This window comes from Pollicipes pollicipes, unplaced genomic scaffold (genome assembly GCF_011947565.3).
Source record: "Pollicipes pollicipes isolate AB1234 unplaced genomic scaffold, Ppol_2.1 Scaffold_1600;HRSCAF=1878_pilon_pilon_pilon, whole genome shotgun sequence".
In the NCBI taxonomy this organism is placed as follows: Eukaryota; Metazoa; Arthropoda; class Thecostraca; order Pollicipedomorpha; family Pollicipedidae; genus Pollicipes; species Pollicipes pollicipes.
The window spans coordinates 2,706,425-2,726,391 of NW_023595962.1; the positions used below are offsets into that span (position 1 = coordinate 2,706,425).

The 19,967-nt window shown below is 57.4% G+C and overlaps 1 protein-coding gene across 1 annotated transcript; it reads left to right on the top strand.

The window, feature by feature from the left end:
- The first annotated feature begins 351 nt into the window (after positions 1–351).
- On the top strand, positions 352–15,030 carry LOC119089740 (inorganic pyrophosphatase). Its single transcript, XM_037212556.1, has 9 exons — positions 352–450; positions 5,186–5,301; positions 10,429–10,548; positions 11,102–11,188; positions 11,671–11,797; positions 12,306–12,403; positions 13,117–13,232; positions 13,862–13,974; positions 14,892–15,030. The coding sequence occupies exons 1-9, from the start codon at positions 387–389 to the stop codon at positions 14,924–14,926; spliced, it is 876 nt and encodes a 291-aa protein (XP_037068451.1). The 5' UTR covers positions 352–386; the 3' UTR covers positions 14,927–15,030.
- The last annotated feature ends 4,937 nt before the right edge of the window (positions 15,031–19,967 follow it).

The window sequence follows — 19,967 nt, forward strand, 5'->3', positions numbered from 1 at the left end:
AAAGTTGAATAGTACTAAATTAGTAAGAATAAGAGAAAAATAGGTAAATCGCACAGAACTTGGATAGTGCATACGAAGTATAGCCTTAAATAGCCATGTAATAAATGATTCTCTCGTTATGGCACTACTGAACGGCATCTCATCCTTTCTCAGCTGTCAAATTAGTGTTATTTATGAGAAGACAATAATTTATTGAGGTACAAAGTCCGGCACGCCGCTATCCTCGGCAGCCGGCGTTGTTGTCAAGGTCACCCTTAGGAAGGAAGGTGTTGCCGCGGGTGGTCAGTTCTTTCGGATCAGTAGCCGGTGTGTGGGGACGTGTGGCGTTCGGCGTCGTCCAGCAGCAGCTTCTCCACGTGGCCAGAGCGGGCAGTCCTTTATCAACAATGGCTTCTGTCACTTTTGAAGAGCGAGGGACGCCCAACAGCGAGGACTACCGAATCTACTATCGTGAGTAAATTGTGCTAATTTTATTGTCATTGCCCGGATCGGTCGACCGATCCGGATCGCGCTCTGAAGATGTTTCAACTTGTTAATGTATGTAGGTAACGCATCTGGGCAGGTTTGCTGAAAAAGACCTCCAGCTTCAGGAAACTAGTATCTGAATTATAATCACATTTGTAGGGAGAGCTGTTCAGATAATCTGGTCATGTTTGTAGGCAGGCTGTCCTTGTGTGTTATAAACTAGAAGAATGAAAAGCTGTGGAGGTGTTCTGGCAGTGTCATGTTTTGTCTGTATGTAAGCTGTGTAACCAAATATAATCATGACGCAAGGAAGTAATGCATGTCAACTTGCTACATTTTGAATAGTTCTGTGGCATTAGCTGTAATGAAGAAATCATTGCCATGCTTTCAGCATAAACCTCATATATTATTGTTCTTTTAGCAGTGACCAGGTGGTCCTCCCGTCCGACTCATCCGCCGCTGTGTGACTGGCGGCGGTGGTGGTCCTCCCTTCTGACCCCTCCGCCGCCGTGTGACCAGCGGGGGCGGTGGTCCTCCCGTTCGACCCCTCCGCCGCCGTGTGACCAGCGGGGGTGGTGGTCCTCCCATCCGACCCGTCCGCCGCTGCGTGACTGGCGGGGATGGTCCTCCCTTCCGACCCCTCCGCCGCTGTGTGACCGGCGGCGGTGGTGGTCCTCCCTTCTGACCCCTCCGCCGCCGTGTGACCAGCGAGGGTGGTGGTCCTCCCGTCCGACCCGCCCGCCGCTGTGACTGGGGGGGGGGGGTCTCCCTTCTGACCCCTCCGCCGCTGTGTGACCGGCGGGGGTGGTGATCCTCCCGTCCGACCCCTCCGCCCTCTGACCTGGCGCAGCGGTGCTGGAGGGTGTGCGTGCGTGCGTGCGTGCGTGCACGTGTGTGTGTGTGGGGGGGGGGGGGGGGGGGCGTCCGATGCCTCGGCGCCGGTGTCGGGCGCGAGCCGAGCCGACTCTCGGCCTCATGGTCACGTGGTCAGCCGCCCACCGCTCCGCCAGCTGATCGCGCGCAACATCTCTCTGAACATTACCAAAGCCAAAGCCGTCATGAGTGCTGGCCGCGGCAGTATCTGTATGTGCGTGCACTTGCCAGTGCGGCCACCTGGCCTGGGCCCGTGCCCTCCGCACCTGTCCCACCAAAGTGCTGCCCGTGTAATGGGTCCGTTTACCGGCTCCAGACCTTTGTCGACTTGCTTAATGGTGCCTCTTTAAGTCATTGCGGCTATAAACCTGCGAGGAGCGTTTGGCCCGCCGAGTCGTCGGCTTTGAGTGGTTGCGCGTTGTCCCGTTCGATGCGCATGAATCGGTTCGCGTCATCGCAAGGCTCGGCGGGCTGCCGCGGCAAGGTGGGTCTGGATGATGGTACGGATGATGGTACGGATGATGGATGATGGTGCGGATGATGGATGATGGTACGGATGATGGATGATGGTACGGATGATGATGGTGCGGATGATGATGGTACGGATGATGGATGATGGTACGGATGATGGATGGTGGTACGGATGATGGATGATGGTACGGATGATGGATGATGGCACGGATGATGGATATTATATTGCACCTGCACCATATTGACTGAGAGCCGATTGGTGACCGCTATATCTGGAAATCGTGGTCATGAACGTTTTGACACTGGTATTTTTCTTGGCCTTGATCGCCACGTAAGCGACGAAGCGGCAGGCTTTGAATGGCGTTATTGTGGCGTCATGATGCGGGGTACCTAGAAATAGTATTCCCGAAATAGTCCGCGCATCTTCGCGGACGTGTAGCTCAGTAACTAGATGGGCTTAATCTTAAGAAGGACAGGCCTGTAAACTACACCGAATGATCTTCTAAATGCCTACTTCAGCTCAAAACGTCCACGCCAATGTGGAATTCGCCCTTCCGTTCTGTTCTGTTCTGTGTTCTCGGAATCTGACCGGTGTTCTCCGGCAGCTGCGCGACCGACGCGTGCCGTCGCCCTCGTACTGTGGCTTCCCGGGGTTGTCAGGGGTGACCGATCCGTCAAAACGGCTTTCTCAGCAGCGCGGTGTGTGGGGGTCGTGTCGGGCGCGTGGCAGGCCTCCCCGTGCCGCCCGTTCTGAGGGAGGAGCGAGCGGCCCAACAGGCAGGCTGCCCGACTGCCCGGCTGCCGTGGCCGACACGCGGCCACCAGGCCCAGGCCCGACTGCCAGAAGGAGGCCCGTTTCGTACTTCAGAAAGTTTTCACGAAGGAAAGGATGTTCAGAAAGCGGTCATATCACGTGACGCATTCGCTGCATGGACCGCGGCCAAACCGGCTGTTTCCCCCGCGGAAGAGGCGGCGTGTTAGGCAATGCCAGCTGACATTTGTGAAGCGACGTGGCGGTGACTCGCTTTCCGGTACAAGCGTGACGGTCATTCGTGACAGAAGCGCGCCCGATACCTTAGAAGCGCTCCCGGCTCAAGACAAGGTTTGTGACGTTTAGAGCGGCGGCGGTGCAGGTTTGGTGGGGTTCGGTAGTTGGGGATGGGCTCCTCTGACCGCGACACGGAGTTGGGGCTGATAACGGGTTGGCCGACGGCCGCTGCTGGGAGCGGCGGGCGACATCACGGCTCGACCCACCCCAACCCCTCCCCCGCGGCTCACGACACCGGTCGGCAGCGGCTCACCGGCACGGCAGAAGTGGTGGCTAGCACGTGCTGGTGTGCTGGGGAGAAACTCGTGAAAAGGTGGATCGCAAGGTGGAAAGGCCACTGCAGTGCCTTGATGTCGGAAATGCGGGCGGAAATACACGCCGTAGTGTATTTTATGCGAATTCTCTGGTATGCTTGGATGCTTCTATTGCGAGCTTCGATGTACTTCCTTTACTTACCTAGCTGCGCATGTCAAAAAGCAATCAGTTTCAATAAGGACGCAGCCAGCGGCCGACAACTGAGCGGTAGCTCCTCATCCACCACCCATCGGGTCCACTTGACAAATCCTGGTGGGATAGATGCTTTACGCTTTTGGGTTTGACGATGTGTTCAGTGTCGCAGGCCGACAACAGCAAAACAACTGCTTCCATTGTGATACGGGGTTGAAGGAAGCCTCACAACCGTGCCCAGGGAGGATGCCGAAGCCGTCTCCCCGAAATGTGTTAGTGGTGGTCGGCTGTTTCTCCTACATGTTGGTAGTGGTCGACTGTTTCTCCTGCTCAAACGTTGCTGTCCTCCAACTCTGAACACCAGACCGTTGGACCAAGCAACTGTGTGGAACTACGTGAACTATGAGCCGTGTGCAAATGGTATTTTAAATGTTCGATGGCTACTGGAAATGTATCAAAAATCTCAAATCTTAAGGTGCTGTTCCTGGTGATATTGCAGTAGGGGCGCTATTAAAATTGTGTGTTTTTGTCGACAAGGCTTCGTATTATTTGACGTTTTTGATGTACAGCCATTTCATTTTGTCGACTGCTAAACTTATTTTTATAACAATGCATCGTCGGAAAGCTTAAAAATATCTTCCCCAAGCCGTGGGTTTCATTTCATCGTACTTATTTTTCGTGTCAACTTTACCGGTACCAAAAAACTTGCGTCACAAATCCCAGTAGCCCTGCTATGATTAGTCCAAAGTAAGGACAAAATCGATGTAACAACTGATATGACAGGCCGTGGCTTTGCCAGGCGGCATGTGACTGCCTGCCTGGGATGGCTTGTTATGCCCTACCTTATCAGAAAAAAATACTATTATTAACGTGGCGGCCCTGTTTTGGTCCGTGCACGTCCCAGTGACGCCGGAGGAATGACGCTTGGGACGTCTCAGTACCCCCAATCGCTATCGTCCGGTTTGGGTGTCCTTGTTAAAGGCGGTGTTTTGAACCATCTCGCGTCCTTGATTCGGTACCTTCATCTTAGCGGTGATGTCACATACGCAATGCGAAAATTAACCAACTGTCGTTAACTTGTTGGCACTAACACTGACAAGGAGTATGCCCTTGGACAGTTATTCGCAGCATTCTGTCGTCTTTGCCCGAATTACTACTTCCTCTCTGGGAGATGTTCGGAGTCCGACAAGGAACCGAAACAGTCTGGAGACGTTGGGTGTCTTGTGCGCGGCTGCAACAGATCATTGGTGATAGGATGAACCTTGTTAGACAAGAGCCTGAAGAAGATCTACACTTAATGCATGCGTGTTTGTCCTGAGTATTCGCACCGTCACAACCCTCAATGGTGACCATGGTTTGCGATGGGCGCCAAATGACCGCTGCAGTCGGCGCGCCCGAAAACACCAATCAACAACAAAATGTGTTTTGAAAGGCCGTCTGAACTGGAGAGGGCGGCTGAGTGGCGCTGGCCAGGAGCGGGGTGGCGCTGGACGGAGTGGCGCTGACTGGAGTGGTGCTGACGTGAGTGGCGCTGGCCGGAGTGGCACTGGCCGGAGTGGAGGGGCGCTGGCCGGAGTGGCACTGGTGGCCGGAGTGGAGGGGCGCTGGCCGGAGTGGTGTGGCGCTGGCCGGAGTGGCGCTGGCCCGAGAAACCAATAAAATTCAATCTATCACCCCCGAGTTACGTGTGGTGCCTGCTTACCCACTCCCAATGCCTGCTTCACTCACTGGTGCAAACGTTCCGTTGCCAGACGGGTGAAAACACGACGTGTGGCTGACCATGTGTCGGGCCTCCCGTGACTGTTACGCCTGCGGCCTGTGGCGCGTGACGGGCACGCCCGTACCGTGACGCCCGTGACGCGTGCTCCCGCGGTCCGGCAGGGAACGCGGACGGCCCGATCTCGCCGTTCCATGACATCCCGCTGTACGCCGACGCCGAGAAGAAGGTGTTCAACATGGTGGTGGAGGTGCCGCGCTGGACCAACGCCAAAATGGAGGTCAGTCTGGCTCCTCTGACCTGACCGGGCCGCGGTGGGCGGCGGACTGTTGTATCGCGTGTTCAGACAGGTCTGGCCCTGTCGCTTGCCCGGGTGGTCCCCTGGACGGACGGCTCTCTATGTGGCAGTTGGACTGATGAAAACGCTCCGTTGCATGTGCGAACTGCTGTTGACTCTTACCCTGAACTGCTGATGACTTACGCTGAACTGTTGACTCTTACGCAGAACTGCTGTTGACTCTTACGCTTCTTGCCTTACTGTCGAATGGATTTGGCACGAACTTGTCCTTGTTTGCAATTTTGGCAATGAACCATAACTTACAACGATGTCAAAGGAACCCGAATACTTGAGCAGAGCGGCAGGCAGTAACAGAGCTGGCGAACACAAATGGTGTAACGCAACCCAGCGGTGGGTGCCGGGGGCGTAACGTGCGCGCTCGGAGCCTATGTGCCTGACCTGTGCCCTGTACGCGCCGGCAGGGGGGGGGGGGGGAGGAGCGCCGCTGTCGGCTCCCGGGCCGGGGTGGTCCGTCGGCCGGCCCGGTCCGGACCCACGGCAAATAAACTGCAGCTGGGCGGTCGACCGACTCCGGACGGCGACGCTGCGGCGGCCGTCGCCCCGTTCGCGGTGGTCGGCCTGTGCGACGGCTGGTGCGTCGGCGGCAGACGCGGCGCAAGGCCGTGCCGAGGCGTCAGTGAGCTGCTTCCCGGCGCCGTGCTACACCGCCGGCCGCCATGGCTCGGGGCGAGGGGAAAGGCCGCTGGACTGCGTCCTGGCGCGCTGGGACGGGGAGGGGAGGGAGGGGGGGGGGGGGGGGGGGGGCAGCATATGGCTCAGTTGCGTTTGTTGGGCGGCGGCGCAGGGCCCTGCTACGGTGACCTCGGGTGGTGTGGTCCAGTAATCTCAAGAGGAGTAAAAAATTTCGGAGGAAAACAATCAGCATAAGCCTTTCGGACATTGTAGCAAGCTGTTATGGCGTGGTTAAAAAATATTCCACGCGCACTATGAAAGTGGCCGTTCATAGTTGTTGGTACCGCAAGTTATATTGCTTGGCGCCAGCATGTGTTGTCAAAACAAGATGCTTTCTTACGCCAGAAATGTTCTTCTGGGCTCGTTTTTTTCTGGTCTCGGCTCGGTTTTAGAATACGCCACAATGCCTCAAGTACCACGTCCAAAAATGTGGCTAGATCGAAGTGGATTGTGCAGTGTTTTCGATTGGCGCATTTACCCGAACTCGGCGTATTTAGTACAGCCGCGAATCTCGCGGTACCCTATTGAAAGTGGTGTGCTATTTGGTGCTCCCCCTCCCCGGTAAGATTCGATGTCAGATTCCCAGGGCCGGGGTACCTCTACCGTGACGTTCCCGCAGGAGTCGGTGCCACCCGCCTGTGCCGTACTGTCGCGGCGCTGCGCCTCGGTGGTGCGAGGCACGTGCCGCTCCGTTGGTGCTGCCTCAGCAGCGCGGCTCCCGCCGTCCCAGACACCAGCTGGGACACCGCTCACCGGCGCCGGGAGTGAGGTGCGGGATGACGGGAGGGACGGGGAGGAGGGGAGGGGGGGGGGCATTGTGCCGTAAGCCGTTGGCGTCGGCTGCAGACACCGCCTGTGGACTGTGAGCCGCTGCGGCGGCTGATGCAAGGCTGACACTGTCGCCGTCAGCTCGGGGACGGCGCGCGCGGTGCGGGATTCCCCCGCATGGCCGGCTGCCGCCGCCGCCGGTCATGGCCTCCGGCCTGATGCGTCAGCGACCGTGCGACGGGGTGCGACGAACGCGCCGCTCTTCACCCCGCTCTTCGCCCCGCTCGTCGTCCCGCTCTTCACCCCGCTCTTCACCCCGCTCTTCACCGTGCTCTTCACCGTGCTCTTCGTTCGGCTCTTCACCCCGCTCTTCACCCCGCTCTTCACCCCCCTCTTCACCGTGCTCTTCGTTCGGCTCTTCACCCCGCTCTTCACCCCGCTCTTCATCGTGCTCTTCGTTCGGCTCTTCACCCCGCTCTTCGCCCCGCTCTTCACCCCGCTCGTCGTCCCGCTCTTCACCCCGCTCTTCACCGTGCTCTTCACCGTGCTCTTCGTTCGGCTCTTCACCCCGCTCTTCACCCCGCTCTTCGCCCCGCTCTTCGTCCCGCTCTTCATCCCGCTCTTCACCCCGCTCGTCGTCCCGCTCTTCACCCCGCTCTTCGCCCCGCTCTTCGTCCCGCTCTTCACCCCGCTCTTCACCCCGCTCTTCACCCCGCTCTTCACCCCGCTCTTCGCCCCGCTCTTCACCCCGCTCTTCACCCCGCTCTTCACCCCGCTCTTCACCCCGCTCTTCACCCCGCTCTTCACCCCGCTCTTCACCCCGCTCTTCGCCCCGCTCTTCGTCCCGCTCTTCACCCCGCTCTTCACCCCGCTCTTCGCCTCGAGCGGCCTCGGCAGGCCCGCCGCCGGCCCAGCAGGCGACACCGGCGTGACGTCATGACAGCCGTGACGTCATGACAGCCGTGACGTCATGACAGCCGTGACGGTCGAGCGGCGCACTTGTGGAGAACAAATACATCTGTGGTCGTTCCCAACGCTTTCGCCAGCCCGTGAGCTTCGACTCCTTTGTCATTTGGGCGTTTGTCAGTTGTAGTAAAGTAATATCGTTTAGAAGAGGTGCAGAAAGGTGAAAACACCGGAGGTAGTCCCGAAACATGACCACGGGACGGGCGGGTACTGTTAGCAAAGCCGGTCTGCAAGTTCGCTTTTTCTGTTTTGTTCTGAGCGCTACGCACAAATGACAGGGGTGAGGGCATGGGCTTAAAGGTGCGCCACTGAAACTAAGGGTCATGATTCAGTTCAACGCCCAGCGAGACTGACTGTTTTTCATTGGATTGATTGTTTTTGCGACCTCATTCTCTCCAACATTGGAAAGAATGAGGTGGCAGGCAGTGACCATGAATGCCTATCTGCCGCCGTTGTCGTATCAGTCTCGCGTACTTCTGTCGGACGATGATAGCGGGCAGGCCCTCTCTTCACAGCCTGAGGTCGGAAGTCATAAATATGCTACGTGCTCTGACGTCGGCGGTCTGAAGTGTCCGTGACTTACTGTCGTGCAATCGCCGAGATTGCACTCGCCGCCGCGCGGTGTCAGCCCTGTCCGGGTGGATTTCAGACAGCGCGGCCGGCGGGCCCGACGCTGGCCGGGATCCATTCGCCCGCGCATTCGGTGACGTCACGTCCAGGGGCGGCGAGATCCTCATGTGTCAATGGACGGGAACGACGCGATTCGAACGCGCGAAACCTTTTTTTATTTTCCCCTCTGTTCATCTCGTCTGCCGTGTGTTCTGCCTGTGTATTACCAGCAATGACAATGCGCATTTTCGTGGTCGTTCATTACGTGTGGGGGGGGGGGGGGGCGTGCCCCTCGCTGAGCACATCGTGGCCTCCAGGCGTCGGAGAGAGAAGGTATGCAAGTGACACGGACGCCCGACGACATGTCAATTGCTACCGCACTCTTAACACGAAATGCCAAGGTACCCCGGAAAGGTGTTACGAGATATATTATGAAGTATGATTATATATGTATATTAGATATATAAAGCGTTGTCAGGTGCGTAGTCTCCTATTCAGTGCCCCCCCCCCGCCGGTTTGGGCTTCAGCCTCCCAACTTTGGGACTAAAGTGGGCAAAATCTGGGGAAACCTGTTTGTGGGCACATTTCAGGGGTAGGTTAGGTCACTGTTCAGACCCCCCACCCCCGCCAACTCAATTTCCGAAACCACTCCTGTGTGCTGTGTTTATATGTGGTTGAAGGATGACATCACGCGGGAAAAACAAGGTGCTGGATATGCATCATGTGCGGTGATCAGGGATCGGCCAGATGTCACAAACCGTCAACCGGCCGCGTGTGTACCGCTGTCCGTGCAGACGCAAGCGACTGCCTGCCCTCCCCCACCGTCTGCGGATGTGGGCGGAGACGTAACCCGGCCTCCGCCCGCTCACCTATGCAGAGACGACCTTCCGGCGCCGGTCAAAGGTCAAGCGCGCTGATTGGCCGACGGCCGGGGTGCGTGCCGTGTCTGGTGGCTAGGGTACTTCCGCCGCGCCGACGCGGTGGACTCAGTCCACGGACGGTCCGAGCGGAGGCCGAGCCGTCGGATTACAATGGATGTCTGTCTTACATGCGCGGTATTGACTCAGGTGCAGTCGGAGGCGCAGCTGTTGTAACGGCCCGAAATATGTTAAGCGGGGCAGTATCGGTGGACTTTGACTGACCTCAGCGTCCGTCCAGGTCCTCCACTATCGATGGTAACGATCTCGGCGAGTGCACGCTTGTATAGAGCAACTTATTATTCAATCGGACCATGCCTTGGGTCTGTTGACCCAGACACTGACGGAGAAAGGGGTAGGTATCCCTTCAAGGTCACAGGCTTTGGCAGCTACAGAACAGCTTCACTTGACCTTGCGCATTGGTCAAGGCGCGCTTGACCTCGCACATTCACCCCGAAAGGCCCTCATGAGACAGTGTCGCTTTGCATTCTCGTCAGATGGCCTTTATCTCATAGTTCTGCAATGAGCGCTTAACCGGCCCAACGTGCTCGTTTTCGTTCGTCTCAGGCACGGCAATGTGACTTCCTCATCTGCATATGACATTTTTTGGCGAAAGGTCATCGTAGGTCACCGAGTCAAATGCACCTGGAAATGCGTCAGACTGAACAGCCGATTGACCAAGGCCAAACTCCAGCAGTATGGCATCATGAGTTGAACACGGGATCGTGGCTCGGCAGGGTGTTCATCTGCTATCAAAATGAAACGACAGAACCGATATTTCTCCGGGGTCGCGATGATCGCGTACTCAATGGTACGCGTACAAAACGCGTACTTTTGCTCGGAATGGTACGTGAGTTGTAAGGCACGGTGGCGCACATCCCGTTGTTCGGGTCGACGCAGTGTACCGACTCGTCAGAGGCCGTGCCAGCCGCCGTGAGTTGCCACGACGCTCCCCGTCGGTCGGAGCGAGCGGGGCTGGTGGGACACGGTCTGGCACGCGCTGATCGCACCTGACCTGACCTTGTATGACCTGCACCTGACCTGACCCTATCTGACCTGCACGTGACCTGACTTGTACCTGACCTGGCCCGACCTGATCAGACCTTGCGTTCGGCAGATCGCCACCGGCGAGCGGCTGAACCCCATCAAGCAGGACACCAAGAAGGGCAAGCTGCGCTACGTGGCCAATGTGTTCCCGCACCACGGCTACATCTGGAACTACGGCGCCCTGCCTCAGGTCGGTGTCGGCTCGGTGGTACGCGGCCGGCGGCGGTACACAGCCTCGGGGGTACACGGCCGGCCTCGGTGGCACATGGCCGGCCCCGGGGGTACACGGCCGTCCGGCCGTGTACTCCCGGGCCGGCGCTCTCACAAAGGCAGCTGTGCACACTGGCTCAGGTTACAGTCACAGAATACGACCTGCGTTGTGCTCTCCGCCCGCTTTTGGTCCCTTGTTTAAGCGACGAGGGAGCTCGAGCATTTTTATCAAAGGGCATTCGCGTGCGGCGGCTGTAACATGGCGTTCAATGCCATTTGAACACACCAACACTTGTACGCGCTTTGGGTGTGCCATGCGCGAGCGCGAACGAGCATCCCGTGTCCGCGCCGTGTGGAATCTGAGTCGGGTCATGTTTTTACCAAAGATAGTGCACAATAGTCCAACTGGCTAGGCTTTGACAACGACTAGTTGCATTTCCTTCACGGCTGTGCAGACCTGTACCCGTTATATGGCGCCTCACACGCGCGGCTCGCGGCCGACCTCCCGGGCTGACGCCGGGCCCTGTCGGCAGACCTGGGAGAACCCGCACGTCACGGACGAGTCGACCGGCTTCATGGGCGACAATGACCCCATCGACGTCTGCGAGCTGGGCAGCAAGGTGAGGCGCCGCACGCGGCCGGCGGGTGACGTCATCGAAGCGGCCGGCGGAGGACGTCACTGAGGCGGGTGACGTCATCGGCTGGCGTCGGGCCGGACGGCGGGGCTGTGGCGGCCGTAGGCTCACCGGAAGAGGATTCAGCGGAGGAGGGGCAGTCCGCTGATGGCGCTGGCCGGTGGCCCGTGGCCCGCACTGAGTGTCTTCATACTTGTGTATTTCTGCTGTGTCGCCAGATGGTCGCAGCCGTTTAGCTCTGTAACTGCGGAATGGGGGGAGGGGGGGGGGGAATCCTCGGGTTTTCCTGTGGTGCATTGTGTTGGAGTTGTGGATGTGGATGAGATCACGCCCCTGCGGGCGTGATCGGGTGGCTCAGGTCAAGGTGGTCATGTGACGCCCCTCTACCGCCCTCCGCAGGTGCACCGCCGCGGTGAGGTGCCCCAGGTGAAGGTAGTCATGTGACGCCCCTGTGCCGGCCTCCGCAGGTGTGCCGGCAGGGTGAGGTGATCCAGGTGAAGGTGCTGGGAGTGCTGGCCCTGATCGACGAGGGCGAGACGGACTGGAAGCTCCTCGCCATCAACGTGGATGACCCGCTGGCCGAACAGCTGAACGGTAGGCCGGCGGGATGGCTGAACGGTCGGAACGGTGGCCGCGAGTGGGCCGGGCGCCGCCGCCCGGCCGGCTCGGAGCCTCCAAATGACCCGCACAGGGCTTCACAGCGGCTGGCACAGGGTCTCACAATGGCCGGCACAGGGCCTCACGGTGGCCTACACAGGGCCTCGCAGCGGCCGGCATGGGGCCTCACAGCGGCCGGTACGGAGTCTTACAGCGGCCACGGCCGAATGACGGCGGCACACCGTCTGCCATTCAGTCACATTAGCATGCCTCGACGGCGGCGGTCCTGCTGCATCTCTCATCCGCTGGCGGCCGCTGCTCGGCTGCCGGGGGGCCGCACAGCGCTGTGTGAGCTCTGGCGGCGACGGCCGCTGCTCGGCTGTCGGGGGCCGCACAGCGCTGTGTGAGCTCTGGTGGCGACGGTCCCTGCCGGCGGGACCGGCGGCCGGTCGCGCCGTGGCCGGCCCCGCCGCCGCGGCTGGGACGCGCGCTGGTGTGCCGACAGACGTGGGCGACGTGGAGAAGCTGATGCCCGGCTACCTGAGCGCCACCGTCGAGTGGCTCCGGCTGTACAAGGTGCCCGACGGCAAGCCGGAGAACAAGGTGAGGCCGCGGGGCCGCGGTCAGGGGTCACGGGTCACGGGTCACGGGTCACGGGCACGCAGGCGGCCGCGCGCGCTGGACGGCTGGCACGGGGTCGGGGCAGTGGTGCCGCAGACAATGGGCTGCGGGCGCCGCAGCGAGAGAGCGATGCTACCAAGCTACTAGAGCGAGCTACCAAGAGCTAGAGCGAGCTACCAACGCGCCACTCCGTCGGCATCTGTCGCTGCTTTTTGGTTGCTGTGTTTTAGGTCGCGTGGTTGTAAATGCTCTGTCATTATTATCGAGGCAGTGTTTTCCGTCTGGACCAGTGCACCGTAGCCCATCCTTGCTTGTCTCGACGCTTTTGCGTGATCACGTCGTGATGAGACAGTGCTTTCTCCTCGTTTGCCACTCGTCTGCCAGTGCACCATTGCGTGCTGCGGTTCTTACGCGTAGGGTATTGTTTGGCAGTGTCCTGGCATGTGGTAGGCTGGGCGGTGTCCGGGCGCCGCAGGCGCGTCATCTCATGCGACTGCGAGGGCGTGGGTTTGACTCCACACACCGGCCGCTTGTTTCGGCATTCATGACCGCCACCGGCGTGTAACACATCGCCAACAGGCGACTTGGTGCAGCGTGTGAGACGCAGAAGGGCGCTGAGTGTGCTGCGTCAGGCTGATTCCGTGACGGCGCAGTGAGCCAGGTGGTGAGTGACGCACGTCTCCGCGTGTCGGCAGTTCGCCTTCAACGGCGAGGCCAAGGACCGCGAGTTCGCTCACTGCGTGATCTCGGACACGGCCGACCAGTGGCGGGAGCTGGTCACGGGCAAGGCGGACGCCGGCGGCCTGGACATGTGAGAGATCATGTCCCCCCCCCTGTACCCCCTGTGTCTCGGGTCTGAGCCCCTCTGAGCGCCGGGGCAGCCCCCCCCCCCAAAAAAAAACCAGCGGATCTCCGGTGTTGTGTTTTGGGAGGGGTGGATCGGGTCACATGGTGGGGGGGGGGGGGGGGGAGAGGAAGGTGAAGCAAACCGGCAGTGGAGGTTCTCAAACACAACCACCCAACAAGATTCCGACGGAGCCCACGCCATGTCTAACAACTGCAATTTCTGCCCCTCAATTTGGATGCACTGTGACCTGATCAAACCGATCTAGACCGCGCAAAATGCATTGAAAACCAAAATTTCAAAACGGTTTCACTCTCGCGTGACCTTTCCTTCGCCTAGTGCAGCCGGCGGGTCACCACCTGTGGCGTGTGATTGCACCGTCGCCGACCTCCTCCAGCTGATTACCACAGTCTGTAGATGACGCCCGCTCGTGGACGGGTCCTCTCTCGGTCTGTGTTGGTCGTCGGTGGCGGCGGGGCCGTGTGTTGGGGGGCCGCCGCCGGCCTGTGGTGCAGAGAGCGCCCCCTGTGCTCTGACTCCGGCCCCCTGGAGCCGCCGCCGGCCTCTGGTATAGAGAGCTCCCTCTGTGTCGGCAGTCACACGGTGACCCTGGACGACGCCCAGATGAAGCTGGAGAAGGACGAGGCGGAGGCGGTGCTCGCCGGCGCCCCGACCCTCCACCCGCCGGCGCCGCTCGACAACAGTGCAGGTCAGACAGCGGGGCCCGCTCCCGGCTGCGTTCACGTGTTGGGTGCGACCGGTGAATGCTGTCGACTCTAGTTCTGTGCTGATTGGTTATGATCAGGTGACAAGAGGTCATTTAGTTCAGCACGTCAGGTTGGGTTGAGATGGTACCTTGCAGGCAAGAGATCCAGAGGTAAAGATCAAAGCAATCAATGTGCACAATACGATTTAGTCCTTGGAATTGTGGTTATCATGTATTGTTTTGCAAGCGTACCCTGTGTTCATTTAGTTGGATATGGTTGTGTAAGGGTTTTCATTATTTGACCTCCGTATTACGACCCTGTTCGCTGCCCGCGGCGCTCAATCGTGCCTGCTTTCCTCGAATTCCCGCCTGCTGTCGAATTCCGCCTTCTCTCCCCGAATTCCCGCCTGCTGTTCTTAAATTCCCGCCTGCTGTTATTAAATTCCCGCCTGCTGTTCTTAAATTCCCGCCTGCTCTCCTTAAATTCCCGCCTGCCCTCCTCGAATTCCTGCCTGCCCTCCTCGAATTCCTGCCTGCCCTCCTCGAATTCCCACCTGCTCTTCTTGAATTCCCGCCTGCTGTCCTTAAATTCCCGCCTGCCCCCCTCGAATTCCCGCCTGCCCTCCTCGAATTCCCGCATGCTCTCCTTGGATTCCCGCCTGCTCTTCTTGAATTCCCGCCTGCTCTTCTTGAATTCCCGTCTGCTGTCCTTAAATTCCCGTCTGCTCTCCGCGAATTCCCGTCTGCTCTTCTTGAATTCCCGCCTGCTGTCCTTAAATTTCCGCCTGATTTCCTCGAATTCCGGTATGACCGGTCGGTGTGCCACTCCAGCAGTCCACCGGAGCCGCCCAACCATCGTGCAGTGAGTCGGCCTCATTCGATCCCGGCGTTCTCACGTCCTCTTTTTTTCGCGTTTCCAGTCAACAAGGTGTCCTTCCTGTGCAACTCGAACTAGCCGCTGCTCCCTGCTGTCACGTGCGTGGACCGGCGTCCGTCTCGTGACGTCACGGCCGGCCCGCGGACGGTCTGTAACGTCACGGCGGAGAAGTCGTCTGGGATCTGAAACGCAGGCTCGGCCATGTCTATGTCTATGTCTAATGTCTAAAAAAATACACGTTGCTATGTCTATTCTACTCGGCACGAAGCTTTTAGGCGACGGTGCTTCGTTGTGATACTCAGACGTGTGCTCTGTACTTAAGGAACCAAGCTGCCAGCGAGATCAAACGTCGGCTCCCAAATTCGCGTACTTAATGCAGGCGACGCCGAAGCCCGCTCGTGTCATGTTCCAGGTTGTGGCCATGGGGCGACGGGTGAGTGTGTCCGCTGGTGGGTGGCCGGGCGTGCACGCGGAGCACTGTCGTACCGCCGTGAGCAACTCGTCCTGCACTGAACGACGCCAATACGCTTGCATCGTGTTCTGCGTCCTGCGTGTTCTGCGCTGTCGTCGGCAGAGTTGTCTGCCACGCGGTGTGTGCGTGCGCGCGTGCGTGCGTGCGTGCGGCGTGCGTGCGCGCGCGTGCGTGTTGGTGTTGTGTGTGTGTGGGAGCAGGTGCAGCGGCTGGAGAGGGAGAGGTCTCCGCCCGGGCATTGCGTGGGGATGGGGGGCCTGCACAACGAACGGGAGAGAGCCTGACGAGAGTTTGGGGTGCGTAAGCCTCGGGCCGCAGCAGCGCGAGGTCTTGCTTCTCCGGCTCCGCTGAAGCCAGCCTGAGTGCGGGGCGTCCGCCGGGTTGACGTGGGATGAAGCCGGAGCGGATCTCTGTCAGGCAGGCCTGCCCCGCCCCTCCTGCCGGTTTGGAGTGCCAGACGAGCGCCCGTGGCGCGCGCCGCCAGCCTGCAAACCCGGCTGGTCTTGGTCGTGTGTTGGACGCACCGGGCTCGACCTGACCAGACCTGACCTGACCAGGCCTGACCTGACCAGACTTGACCTGACCAGACGTAACCTGACCTGACCAGGCCTGGCCTGACCAGGCCTGACCTGACCAGACTTGACCTGACCAGACGTGACCAGACTGACCTGACCAGACCAGACCTGCCCAGACCTGACCTGAACTGACCAGGCCTGATCTAACCAGGCCAGACCTGACCAGACCAGACCAGACCAGACCAGACCTGACCAGACCAGACCTGACCAGACCAGACCTGACCTGACCTGACCTGACCTGACCTGACCAGACCAGACCTGACCTGACCTGAACTGACCAGGCATGATCTGACCTGAACTGACCAGGCATGATCTGACCAGGCCAGGCCAGACCTGACCTAGCTATCATTAAGGCGCTCTGCTTTATAGAGGTGGGCGAAGACAGTCTGCAAGTGATTTGATCGGATTCCCTAAGTGCCCTTTCGGCACTAAGGAGTTTTAATCCGGTCCCTTACGCAGGATGTTTTACTGCGTCTCGGCTCTCTGTACCGGGCTGGCAAGACCAAAGTACTTTGCTGGATTCCGAGCCACGTTGGTATTGCGGGAAATGAGCTGGCTGACTCTGCTGCAAAGCGTGCTACTCGTCGTCCCTGTCGCAGAGCGTTTCCGGTACCCGCCGCAGACCTGTACTCGCCCATCTCTGCCTTTTTGCGCGGGGAATGGCAGAGCACATGGGATGCGATGGACACCACTAAACTGAAAAACATCAAGCCAGTTGTTCAGGAATGGCAGTCATCCTATCGAAAGTCTAGACGGGAGGAAGTAATCCTGTGTCTGTTGCGGATTGGTCATACTTATGCTACACATCGATACCTACTATGTCACGACGAACTACCACGATGTCGCCACTGCAACACCACGCTCACAGTGGAACATGTGCTCATATGTTGTTCTATACTACGTGTTGAGCGTCTGAGGTTCTTTGGCCCGGCGGCGCCGTCCCTGACGCTCTCCGATTTACTAGCTGACAGCTCACCACATATCCAACATACCCTCAAGTTCGCATCGCATGTTAAGTTCTGCACTTTATATACACCTGCCTGTTTATATACACCTGCCTGAATAGTTATACCGCGTGTAGGAAGTTTTTAGGTTGCGGAAAGCTTCGCATCAATGACGCGTTCCTCACACAAATCAGCCATTTTCATTTCCGAATAATATATATTTTTTAGTCATTTACCGTCGTAGGTAGCCATTTTGCTGTTATGGGCGCAAAATGACCACAGTGGTCGGCGCGCCCTAAAGCCCCAATCAACAACAACAACCTGACCTAACCACGCCTGACCTGACGTGACCACGCCTGGCCTGAATTGACCTGACGTGATCGGGCCAGACCTGACCAAACCTGTCCATGTAAGGTTCGACCTGACCTGACCAGGCCTGACCAGACCAGACCAGACCTGACCAGACCTGACCTGACCAGGCCTGACCGTGTAAGGCTCCGACGGAGCGAGTTGAATGCACTCAGCCTCAGTCATCAGATTTCGCATTCTTGTTGTGGGGTGTTGCGTGGCGGTGGTTCTTGGTCATAGTCAAATATACCCTCGGCCTCATTTCAAGACACGATACATGCCTTATGGGCATGGTTTAGCACTTCATAAGGCAGCTATGTGGTGTGAAACGACTGGCGTTTGGCCACTTAACTGCACAAACTGATGCCCTAGGATGATCATTGGCTTGAACTGTCCTCTCTAGCCTTCCGCACACCTTGGTACTCATCGGCAACCAGCAGACCCACACCACCGAGCATAAACGTGGAGAGGTGATACGGGCACAAGGGAACCATTTCAGAGCCCCAGCGGGGTCGCGAAGACAATGTACCGGTGTTGGGGGGTTGACATTAGGGGGTGTCATCCGTATCGTTTAACACTATCAAAAAGTGGCAACATCGAGCGTTCGTGAGAATAGAGGTAGCTAGGAAGCAAAGCCTGCATGACGTCAAGTATACCATATTTGATGACGTCAGTGGCACGGAAGCCTCTCAGTTAGCTAGCTGACTGCTACACGACCCATTAGTTTGAATGGTGAGTATGTTTTGGTGGCGTGCGGCTGGCGCTTCCCGGCTGGACTCTGAATGAATGGTCCATGGTTTTGTCATGCGAACACAATTCTAGAAAGGAGGTTGAATCTCGGAACAGTTTACCTCATCAGAATTTTATATTCTTCCATGGGGTGTACATAACTAGGGGTTAAACGTCATGCGGCGTTTGCAGCGCATCGCGTATCGCAGTTGCTTGGCGCTTCATATCAGAGGGCTGCGATCAGTTGCCACGACTACGCCTTGTACGAGGGATCTCCTGTGCAGTTTGTCTTGAAGGATTGGTATCATTTGAAATGCCCGGTCTGTGAATATTATATTATGCATATGTGTACAACCCTTAAGTAAAAGACACTTGACTGTGGCATCATGAGGCCAATATCATAGGGTTTTAGTGTACTTACGTTACTGTACTCGCATCACTGTGATAAGAAGAGTGGGAGCTATAATAAGTCAGTATTGCAAATGTTCATGTAATCATACCTATAGACAGAGCAAATTATGCAGGTTGAGATGTTCAACCCTGCCACCAGGCACCAAAGGCACAGACAAGCCTAAGGCAATCTAACGACAAGCCAGCCTTGGACAAGCCTGGTCATGGAATGCAAGACACCACAAACGCCGCATGACATATAGCCCCGTGTTATATCATCATGCATGCAAAAATCGTACATTCTGATAACCCGTAACTGTTCCAGGACTCACTGTTTATTCCAGAAATGTGTGCGGATAGCGAAATAACGGATAATTTCTTCTCAGTCCAACGGAGAACCGCCAGCCGCACGCCACCAAAACATACTCACTATTCAAACTAATGGGTTGTGTGGCAGTCGGCTGGCTAACTGAGAGGCCTCCGTGCCACTGACGTCATCAAATATGGTATACTTGACGTCATACAGGCTTTGCTTCCAAACTACCACTATTCTCGCGCAAGCTCGATGTTGCCCCTTTTCGGACCGGACGGCTCTACCTCGTTACATAGCCTTGCCCACGGGTAAAGATTGCATTGAGATGGCAAAACACTATCCGTGAAGCCATCTAGTGTAGACACAGCCCGACGGGTAGTGGATCGAGTTCGTAAGAGAAATATTTCCCGTGAAATCATTCACTCTACAATTGCCCAGGCAATGCCACCGTCCATTTTCCCCGAATTTCGACCACTAATTTGACATGTTTTGGAAATCAATATGTACTTCTCACTCGTTGGAACGCCGAATTTCAAGCGTACCTACCAAATAATTGCACTCGCTCTGGGTGCATCAACAGAGACCGCCTCGTTTAGACAGGTTAAGGATTCAATGTCATTTTCCTGTCTGATTGGCCTTAAAACACAACAAATGTTGCAGCCATGTCAAAAACACGGTCCCCGAGATAACCATGCCAGGGACACGCCATCCAATTCGGAAAAGGACGCAGAACTGCGGAGCCAACAGAACTCGGCTGCGCTCAGTGCTTACCAATGACAATTTCCAAAGTGAAGGGCGTAATGCAAGCGTCACTTGACCTATCATGACCTGACCTAACCTGACCTTATACAAACGTAGCCCTAGCTATGGATGAACACCAACAGTAGCATACTATCAAATACAGCTCGCTGTCAAGTGGGGAAACTGGGTGCCTGCATAACACTTTTTATCTTCACACGCGCTGGGGTGTAATTTCCCAAGATATATAAAATCTGACTGTTCAGCTGACCTTAAAGGCCAACTAGCTGGCGCATTTAATGACACTGATGTGCGATGAGGCTTAATAACTAAATGTAGGCGTCACTATCGCAGATAGTGGTGCCTATTGGCATGCGTAGCCATACTGCAAGTGTTCACGTATTTAGAAGCAAACTTGTCCGATTTGAGCTACATGTTTCAAACACAGCTGCAAATCTGATCTTGATGCGCGACCGTAGAGCCCTGCGCCCACATGGCTTCCATATGAATGCAATTGGCTGCGCAATGTGGGGTTGACATGGCTACCATATGCTGGGGAGGATACATACAACATTTCACATTCATCATGTCAGCATGACATAGTCAGTAC